The sequence below is a fragment of the Salpingoeca rosetta genome (assembly GCF_000188695.1).
Source record: "Salpingoeca rosetta unplaced genomic scaffold supercont1.30, whole genome shotgun sequence".
In the NCBI taxonomy this organism is placed as follows: domain Eukaryota; class Choanoflagellata; order Craspedida; family Salpingoecidae; genus Salpingoeca; species Salpingoeca rosetta.
The window spans coordinates 293,031-302,974 of NW_004754904.1; the positions used below are offsets into that span (position 1 = coordinate 293,031).

At 55.2% G+C, this 9,944-nt stretch overlaps 4 protein-coding genes across 4 annotated transcripts in view; 3 read left to right on the plus strand and 1 right to left on the minus strand.

Annotated features, from left to right (window-relative positions):
* Positions 1–1,390, plus strand: part of PTSG_09899 (uncharacterized protein) — a gene marked incomplete at both ends in the record, with an annotated part of 5,636 nt that extends 4,246 nt beyond the window's left edge. The window contains 4 exons of the mRNA XM_004989196.1: positions 1–109; positions 454–546; positions 896–986; positions 1,291–1,390. Of these exons, the coding sequence (XP_004989253.1) occupies positions 1–109; positions 454–546; positions 896–986; positions 1,291–1,390 (393 nt within the window). The remainder of the gene's footprint in view (positions 110–453; positions 547–895; positions 987–1,290) is intronic.
* An 894-nt stretch (positions 1,391–2,284) lies between these two features.
* PTSG_09900 (uncharacterized protein) lies at positions 2,285–4,801 on the plus strand. The gene is made up of 3 exons (XM_004989197.1): positions 2,285–3,211; positions 3,585–4,320; positions 4,594–4,801. Exons 1-3 carry the CDS (start codon positions 2,591–2,593, stop codon positions 4,707–4,709), a joined length of 1,473 nt encoding a protein of 490 aa, XP_004989254.1. The 5' UTR covers positions 2,285–2,590; the 3' UTR covers positions 4,710–4,801.
* Positions 4,802–5,027: 226 nt separating this feature from the next.
* Positions 5,028–7,436, minus strand: PTSG_09901 (uncharacterized protein). The gene is made up of 3 exons (XM_004989198.1): positions 6,844–7,436; positions 6,063–6,696; positions 5,028–5,775 (listed from the first exon to the last, which is right to left on the minus strand). Exons 1-3 carry the CDS (start codon positions 7,202–7,204, stop codon positions 5,442–5,444), a joined length of 1,329 nt encoding a protein of 442 aa, XP_004989255.1. The 5' UTR covers positions 7,205–7,436; the 3' UTR covers positions 5,028–5,441.
* A 133-nt stretch (positions 7,437–7,569) lies between these two features.
* PTSG_12949 (uncharacterized protein) overlaps positions 7,570–9,944 on the plus strand; it is a 10,839-nt gene continuing 8,464 nt past the window's right edge. The window contains exons 1-6 of the mRNA XM_004989199.1: positions 7,570–7,756; positions 8,222–8,310; positions 8,459–8,612; positions 8,725–8,777; positions 9,057–9,166; positions 9,541–9,630. Coding sequence (XP_004989256.1) covers positions 7,632–7,756; positions 8,222–8,310; positions 8,459–8,612; positions 8,725–8,777; positions 9,057–9,166; positions 9,541–9,630 — 621 coding nt within the window. The 5' untranslated portion in view covers positions 7,570–7,631. The remainder of the gene's footprint in view (positions 7,757–8,221; positions 8,311–8,458; positions 8,613–8,724; positions 8,778–9,056; positions 9,167–9,540; positions 9,631–9,944) is intronic.

Below are 9,944 nucleotides of genomic sequence, written 5' to 3' on the forward strand. Positions count from 1 at the left end.
GTTCCGCTCGCGTCCTCGCTGAGTGGAGAGAATGTGGGCGATGGCGGATTGATTGTCGGCGATTACAAGATTGTTGTTGGCGGCCAGCGTGGCATTGGCTTCTGGACAGGTGCGAATTGCAGTTGCTGCATTCAAGTGGCATGTGTTGTTGTTACCATGGTGGCTTGGTGGCATTGCAATGTCTCTGGAGTGCCCATGCCGTGTGCTGCTACGTTGCACTTTGGCCATATGGTGTTCCGGCTCTGCTGATTGCCGAGCTGTGATTTCGAAGCGATGGGAACTGCGTTATTGTGTGTGTGTGTGTGTGTGTGTGTGTGTGTGTGTGTGTGTGTGTGTGTGTGTTCCAACAACTCCTCTTGGCCAACTTATCCCATCGCACTTCTCATTATGCCCCCCCCTGCTGTCTCTCTCCTTCTCTCCCTTTCTTCCCGTCTCCACCCGTGCCCATGTCAGGTCCGCTGTACCCGAACGGCACCGCCAACCAACCGGGGAGCGCGTACGGATGTCCGTACGGCTGCCTCTTCAACATCAAGGAAGACCCAACAGGTGCTGTTCTAGTTGTTGTCTGCCATGCATGTTCGTTGCTCCATTTAGATGTTGTGTGTGTTTACGTGTGTGTGTACTTGTGTGTGTGGTGTGTGTGTGTGTGTGTACGTGTGTGTGTGTACGTGTGTGTGTACGTGTGTGTGTACGTGTGTACGTGTGTGTGTACGTGTGTGTGTACGTGTGTGTGTACGTGTGTGTGTGTACGTGTGTGTGTACGTGTGTGTGTGTACGTGTGTGTACGTGTGTGTGTGTGCTGTGTGAATGTTTCTCTCTCCAACTCAGTCAATTTCTTCTCATCCACGTTCACTCACGCAATCACCCCCCCCCTTCCTTTTTTTTCCCTCGTCAGAGCACCACGACATCAAGTTTGATAACCTGGACCTGTTCTGGAAGCTGAAGGATCGGCTGTCCAAGCTTGCGTCCACCGCATACCAAACAGGGTGCGCTGTGTGTGCGTGCGTGCACGTGTGTGCGTGCGTGCACGTGTGTATGTGTGTGTGTGTGTGCGTGTGTGTGCGTGTGTGTGCGTGTGTGTGCGTGTGTGTGTGTGTGTGTGCGTGTGTTCCAGGGGCACGGTGAACATGTGCGTGAGCTCATCGCTTGCCCCCCCCCTTCTCCTCCAAAACAACAAACAATTGTCTCGCCGCCACCACTGCATTTCTCTCTGTTGCCCCCCCCCCCCACACACAATTCCTCCTCACCTTGCTACTTCGTTCTTCTCACCACCACTGCCATTTTTCGCAGTGAGGACAGCGAGGGCGACTGCGAAGACCCGGCACACGTGATGGAGACGCGGTACCACGGGTTCTGGGGACCGTTCTGCCACCTCCCGCCGTTCGAATGAGAAATAGAAGCAGAAGACACCACCACCGTTTACCACCACCAGCAGCGTGGAGCACGTGCGCCTCGCTGTTGCTCCTTCCTCGTTAGAAGTTGTTGGTTACATGGATTGTTGTGTCGGTATTCGTGTGTGTGTGTGTGTGTGTGTGTGTGTGTGTGTGTGTGTGTGTGTGTGTGTGTGTGTGTGTGTGTGTGTGTGTGTGTGTGTGTGTTCATTTGCTGTGAACCACGTTGAAATGAAGCAAGGAATTACATCACAACGACACCGTTGAAGTGGATTGCACACTACACGACCACGACCAGTGGAAGAGAGGAGGACCGTCCGCCTGTGTCGATTCGTGTCATGGTGACATGTGATGTGACTCACACAGACCTGTGGTGGTGGTTGCCTCGTTGCTCGTGTTGATCCACCAGCAACAAGCACACTAACACGTGGCATGGCGAGCAATGGTTGGTTGTGTCCGCGAACACAGTGCAGGATGTGCGTGAATTTCACAACAGCGCACAGAAACACTGCTGAGTCTTTTCTCTCTTTGTTTGCAATGGGAGACATGACATGACACACCCAATTGTTCAGTGACACACAATTACCTTCCTTCCTTCGCCAAGCAGGCAAGCCCCCCCCCCTCTCTCTTTGGTGCCACTGGCACTGAGGAACTAATGTGAGATGAAGTTGTTCGACAAGTTCATTTTCCTCCAGTCGTCGATTCCAACAAGTCCAAGGGCCCCGAGCAGACAAGACGCAGAGACTCAGAGACGCAAGAAGCAAGCAGCAAGGACAAAGACAAGCAAGCAAGCAAGGCCAAACAAGGACAAAGAAGGCAAAACACGCACTCCCCCCACCCCCTTCTCTCTCTCAGGCCACTGCCAAGTGACTCCTTGAGGACTGCCGCCAAGTGCCCTAGTGCCAGCCGCCCCAACCCCAACAACAGCGAATCAGCAGTTTAACGCACCAAGCACACCCGAAAAGACACCGACTCTCAACTGGACACCATCTGAGGACTGGTTCTCAAGCCCACTTGTCAGCTTGTCAGGACAGCCTCCCCTTCCTTCCTTCCTGTGAGCATTGCGCGGAGCAGCGTCACAGGCAAAGCCTACGACAACAAGACCAACACGACAACAAGACCAACACGACAACAAGCCAACAAGACCAACACGACAACAAGCCAACAGGACCAACAAGACAAGAAGACAGCAAGACAAAATGTCTGGTTCAGACACCTACTACACGGCGACGTGCAACATGGTTGCCATGGAGGGCGACCGCATCATGTTCCAGCCCACCGTCACCTGCCAGCGCATGGAGGATTACCACCCCGAGCGCCGCCAGGCCAGGATGCACGTGCTCTTCGTCGCAGACAACTCCGGCTCCATGTGCTACCACATGCAGAGTGTCAACACCGGGCTGGCAAACGCCATCACTGCCTGCATGCAACACGGTGTTCACCCCAATCTCTGCAACTTCAATGAAGTTATTGACGAGCACCACCTCCCCTACAACCAAGGCGCTGCTGCTGTTGCCAGCACCATCCAGAACCTTGAATCCACGGGTGGAACGGACTTTGACATCGTTGTGGATCGTCTCGTTGCGGAGATGAACATGCTCCTGGGTGTTGCCCGCGCCCAGCAAGACCGGCAGCATCGCGTATTCCTCGTCGTGATGACGGACGGCCAAGCGTCGATGCCCAGCGAGGACAAGTTCGCGCACCTGCAGCGTCTCATCGAGGAGTTTACCGCCCTGTCTGTCCACTCCAACGAGGTCAACGTGCTTGCTCTCGGCGTTGGCGGCGACCACCAGGGCGAGTTTCTTGACCGCCTCTCAAAGGTGAGTAGATGTGTGTTCATGTGCGTGTGTTCATGTGCGTGTGTGCATCTGTGCGTGTGTTCATGTGCGTGTGTGCATCTGTGCGTGTGCATCTGTGTGTTGCGCACAGACCCGCCTGCCCGGCTTGATCGACTTGTCCGACTTGCCTCCCTTGCGCACGCCTGTGCCTGCACCGGCCAGCATCTGTACGTTTATTACTTCTTTTCTTCTGTTGCTTCTGTGTTATGACACACCCTTCTTCCACCCCTTCGTACGTGCAAGCGTATCCTTACACTCCGCCGCAAACAACACCTGCCGGCTTTCCTGCCACTACCATCCCTTCACCTTCCAATCTCTTCTCTCACTCTCTCATTCGCACCTCCCCCCTCCACAGGTTGTGCCCAACAGCAACCGCTTCTTCCAGTGCGCTGCTGGTGAGACGACGGACGAGCTCACCAACAGCATCACGGACGCGATGGGCCACCTCACCACCAGCCTTGCTGCCTCCGCCACCACCTCCAGCCTGCGCGTGTGCATCCAGCCTGCCGGCACGTCCACGCCTGTCGCCCATGTCCAGCTGCGCGAAACGGAAAGCGAGTCTGTTGGCACTGCCGTCGCCGTCACGTACCAGGCGGATTGCGTGCAGGCATTGCCAGACAACGTGGCAGCCGCCGTCTTTGCTGCCTTGCGACAAGACCCCTCCCGCAGCGGCATGTTCCTTGGCAGCACCACCGCCACGCCGCTGCCGTGCACGTTCACCTTTGTGGACCTCGAGGACCTCGAAGGTGTGGACCGGTACGAGGCCGAGTCCGGGCTGGCGCGCGAGCAAACCAGCACATTCGCCGACAACCTGCCGTCGCAGATTGACGTGCGCCGGGACCGCGAGGTGGTGGAGACAGGCCAAACGCTGCTGGGCATCATTTCAGAGCTGATCCAGCAGGCGCGCTCCTTCACGGACCTGCCCGATGACGACCAGGAGTTTGTGGGCAAGACACAGCAGCAGCAGGAGCAGTGCCACTCGCTGCTCAACGAGATTGTGAACACGGGCCGCTCTGGTCCCGATGTCATCACGCAGCTGCGCACCCACACCAACCCGCTGGTCGCGCCCATTCGCCGACGCCGCGTGCAGGGTGAGCGCATGTGTGTGTGTGTGCGTGTTTGCGTGTGATTGTGTATGTGTGTGCGCGTGTGTGTATGTCTACGTGTATATGTGTGTGTGTGTGTGTTGTGTGTGTGAATCAACGCGGGTCAATGTACAAATGATGTGACTGCTTGGTTGCAGTGGGACGCTGTTGCTGCCCCCTTGCTATCTGCGCTTGCATGGTGGGTTGCCCAGCACTCTGCCAACCAACTCACACGCAACCCTGTCACCCGTGTTCTTCCTTGTCACTGTATGCGTGCAGGCAAGGCAACGGGGGAGGTGCTGATGCTGCGCGCCACGTGCCAGCAGCTGCAGGTTGCGTTGATGCTCGCCCTTTGCCTCAACATCTTCTTTGGCATCTCTCTCGTCTTCAAGTGATGCCGTTCACCCACGTTATGATAATGCTTCAGTAGTCAGCTTCGTTGTTCTGTTGTTGCCGACAGGCTGCACACACACACACACACACACACACACACTCTCTCCCTCTCCTCTCTCCATACGTTCTTCAGCCTTCATCTGTATTCTGAGCTTCATTCCGTCTTGTTGACGAACACCCTTCACGACGTTGTGCATCCCTTTATTTCGAACTCAAGTGCACCTGTGTACACTTCTATATTGACAAGTCGACATACACAATCAATCAAGCAAAAGAACTGTTCGCAACAGTCAAGCAAATGCGAACGTGAACATAAGTAAGTTGTCGAGGCACGCTGAAGCAGAGATAGGGCACATGTGCAGGCACTGCACGCATTGATGGGTAGCGTGATGGGGATGGCTATTCGGTACATAAACGGAGAAGCCCGCAAGGATGATGACATGTAATACAGCAAACCAACAAAAAAGCACAGAACGCAGTGCGCCCGCAAAAACAACAACAAACGTGAGAACGTGAACAGCATGTCATGTCATAAATGAAATGTGCCGTTAGCCAACACGTCTTGCAACACCACGAGCCAAGAACTCAAGCCACAAGTCAAGAAAGAAAGAAAGAAAGTCAACAACCAATCAACCAATCAACCAATCAACCAATCAACCAAGTAAGTAAGCAAGCAAGCAACCAAGCGAGCAGAGCCATACGGTGAAACGACAGTCGTCATATATTAAAGTGTGTCAGGCAGTACGTTTAGTGGCGCGGTCTTGGAACCACTGGTGAACATATAAACAGTGTGTTGCGTCTTCAACGCCAAACCCGCGCAGCCCGGCATGGGGTGTGTGCAGGTGCTCCTCCCTTGTGCCTGCCAACGACGTCCATGTGTCTGTCTTTGCATAGAAGCGGAGGCGGGCGCCATCCACAGTGGCACGCAGCTCCTCGCGTGACTCCATCTCCGAGCCGTGCGTCAGGCCCTTGCCGTAGATGCCAGTGTGGAAAACGTGTTCGCGCAGCGGACACAGGTATCTCGTCGGGCCATCCAGCTGCACAAATGCCTGCTTCATCGTCAGGTCCCTAGAAAGAGCGCACAAAGAGCGAGCGGAGCATGACAACCAAGAACGGGTGTGAACATGCAAGGAGATGGCGGCTTGAGCTGAGGTGTAAGCGCATGTGGGTGTGCAAAATGCATTCACATCCACAGAGGTGCGGGCAATGTGTCCCAGGCACGCCAGAGGTCATGCAGCCGAGGCAGACCGCGGCAGACAACAGCCACAACACACACACACACACACACACACAACACACACACAACAAACACACACACACACACGCACAACAACCACACACAGCGCGTCTCTCACCAGTTGTACTCGTCAAAAGTACAGAAGAACTGCGCGCGTTGCAGGAGTGCATCCCACGCTGCCCGTTTCATGAGCCCGCTGACAGTCCACAGGTTGTCTCGGCACTGGGACATTGCACCAAACACGTCGTCCCTGGCATCTGCCTCCTTCATGAGCGCAGGCAAGATGGAGCCAATGTGCTTGCTGACGAGGAAATCCTCTTCGAGGTAGTACAGCCAGCGTGCCCCGCGAAAGTAGTGCCAGACGCGGTGCATGGCCCAGAACCAGTGGTGCTTGGCGCACGTGTACTGCCAGTACTGGCGCACGCGGCCAAACTGGCTGTACTTGGGGAACCCATGCCGTTCCTCTGCAGTGCGGCAGGCAAATGGGTGAAAGATCTGGGATACCCTGAAGCGGCGTCGCAGCCTGCGCGCCGTGCGCTCCATCCGGGAGTCATGCCCGTCATGGGAGACCACAATGTGCGTGCCGTTTGCCATGTTACAGCGAAGCAAGCTGTCCACCAGCGCTTCAAAGTGAATATCCTTGTTTGAAGCCAGGATGAACACCACAAACGCCGTGTCTCGCTCATCTTCCTGTCGCGGCGCCGCTTGTTGTTTCTGCCCTTGTTCCACCGTGCGAATCCTTGGGCCCTCATCTTGTTGTTGTTGTTGTTGTTGTTGTTGTTGTTGTTGTTGTTGTTGTTGTTGTTGTTGTTGTTGTTGTTGTTGTTGTTGTTGTTGTATGTCAGCTTTCTCTTGCACGTGGTTGTGATCTGTTCTGTTCTTCGCGTGTACCCCATCACCGCCGGCAGCAGCGACATCAGTAGTTGACATGCCCTGCTGCAGCAGCGCCTTGTCCGTGTCCACCCGTCTTGCCAGCAGGCGATCGAACAATGCCTGTCCTTGCCACTGTCCGTGGTACAGGCGCACGTGGTCTCCAACCCCCGGTGTCGTGGGTTGTGGTTGGTGGCGACGGTGTCCTCTGCGATGGACGGCCGAGCGCACCGACCGCAGCACCCGTTCTGCATGCATGCTTGCGGCTTCAGCACGCAAGTTTGCGCGGTGGAAGGCGCTCAACCCCAACATGGCCACAGATGCCACCGCAATCAGCACACACAACGCCAGCATCAACGTCAGCAGTCCCCGTCGCCATCGCAGCACCATCCTGCATCGTCACACGCCGCTGACGTAGTGACAATGCAATAAATGCAAGCAATGTAAACGAGGGGCGGGAGGAGGGAGGCTCTGAGGCTCACAGGGACGGGCAAGTCGTGGGTGCAGCGAGGGTTGCACTGAGGTCTGGTGGACTCGCTCGAGGGCAGTGGTGGAAGGGTGGACCTGTGGACAGCAAGCGAGCAAGTGAAGCCAGCCAAGCAAGCAAGCCAGCCAAGCAAGAGTGCGTTGGTTGAAATGGTGGTGGTGAACGTTGCTTGTTGCTGGCTGGCTGGTTTGTTTGCCTGCAGGCGTTTCACGGAGGATCACGGGAAAATATGGCGAATCGCCATCAATGCAACCGGCGAATTTCGGCACACAAACAAACAGCCCAACAACAACCCAGCAACACAACACCAGCCAGCAAACACGACTTGTGATGGCGGAGGGTGAGGATGTGCTGGCGCACAAGGTGCTGCCAACGGAGACATCAGCCCACGACCTGCACATCCCAACAGCGCCACAATCCACGTTTACGACAATGCACATGGATGCACCGCCTTTGTAAGCAACTCCTCGCATGCTGTTGTGTGGCTAGGGCTGTGTTGTGGCTGTACCGTTGTTGATTTGTGGATGTGATGAACCGGCACACCCGATCCTACACACCATTTCAGCTGTGTTGGTTGCTGGGCTTGGTGTTGGCCTGGTGTTGGCTTGGGGCGCATGCTCCAGCATGAGCGCTTCCATGCCTGTCTTTCCTTTTTTTCCTGTCATGTGTGCTTTTGATGACTCCCACCTGTGTCATCATCATCATCATCATCATCATCGCCTGTACGTGGCCATCATAATCTATGTGGTGGCACGGCCAAACGGGTCAGCCACGTGGAAACAAGCACACTCAACTAACGAATCAACAAACCATCGAATCAACGAACCAACGATTCCTTTCCCTTACTCACACTCAAACACACACACACACACACACGCACACACGCACGCATACGCTACTCATGCGCACACGCATACCAGGGATAGCGCGATGGAGGAGATACCTGATATTGCCACGAGCATCTCCCAGCCGGAGGTGCACGGGGTGTCCACGCTACACCTTGCCTGTGGTTCGTTGAGTTGCCGCTGGCGTGGGGAACAACATTCATGCCATATTGCTGCTGCCACCACTTTCTTCGCCCGTTGCAGTTGTCAGCTGTTTTTGCCCATCTTCATTTTCCGTTCTGTGTCACTTGTTCGCTCGCATCTGCGTTGCAGCGGAAGGACTGGCAGAGGAAGTGTACAACATGCTGGCGCAGTACACACCAGAGACCATCGGCGCAGTGCTTGATTTGCCGGACGGCTATGGCCGGTTCCCGCTCACATATGCCGTTGCAGCGCCAGCAGAACAAGCAGTGTCCATCATCACCATGTACGTAGACCAGCGGCGTGTTATGTGCACGCGCCAGTGTGTTTGTATGCGTAGTCTTCAACGCCACTCATCGCTGGTGTGTTCCGCCGTTGCTGGCTGTTTGGTCCACCAGGCTCCAGAGTTGCGGTGCAGACGTCATGGCAGTCGACGTTACAGGGCGAGCAGGTACAGGCACTGATGTACATGTGTCAAGAATGTGTTGTGTGTGTTGTGTGTGTGTGTGCGTCGTGTGTCTGTATGTGGGATGAACGTATCCATGCATCAACTTGCCATTTAGAGTGCCTCTGCGCCGTTGCGCATGTTGATATGGGTGTGTGTGTGTGTGTGCGAAGCTGCTAGGGCGTGTGCTCGTATTGTCTTGCTTGGAATATACGCGGGGAAGGTATTCAACAACTATGGCTGTTGCTTGTTGTGTTGGGTGTCATTTGTAATGGTGGGTGGCAGCTGCGCACTGGGCGTGCATGCTCGGCGCTGCCACGTGCCTGGAGCAGTTGTTAAGCCTGGGCATGGATGCGAACATGGTCGACAACGCACAGCGCAATCTCGCGCACCTCGTACGTGTTGTTTTGTTTGTCTGTATTCGTGCGTGCGTGTGTGTGCGTGTGTCTGTCTGTGTGCGTGTGTGTGACAGTGAGAGCGAGAGGCAGTGTGAGAGTGGAAGCATTGGAGTGATTGGTGAGTGTGTGCGTGTGTGCGTATGTGGTGGACAGACAGAGCGCGTACGATGAAAGAACAAGCGAGGGTGTGATCATGGTTGCAGTGATGTACTAACGCACACACACACACACGCACACACATGCACTCACTTACACACACACACACACTCACACTCACACACACACACACACACACACACACACTCACACACACACACACACACACACACACACACACACACACACACGTATCTTTCGTGTGTATTACACAGGCGGCGATTGCGGAGACGCCCGACTGCCTGCACGTCCTCGCGCATGTATTTGGGCCGGATTCATCGCTCTTTCTCGCCCACGATGCCTCCGTACGTGCTTGCATGGCGACATTGCGTGACTGTGTGTGATTGTGAATGTGTGATTGTTATCGTGTATGTGTGCGTGTCGATGTATGTGTTGCTTCTGTTGTTGTGCGACATGCAACGGAAACAATTGCTCACACGTGCTCCCGGAATCTCTAACGCCATCCCCACCCTGCTGCAAACTTGCTTGTGGTGTGTGTGTGTGTGTGTGTGTGTGTGCGTGTGTGTGTGTGTGTGTGTGTGTGTGTGTGTGTGTGTGTGTGTGTGTGTGTGTGTGTGTGTGTGTGTGTGTGTGTGTGTGTGTGTGTGTGTGTGTGTGT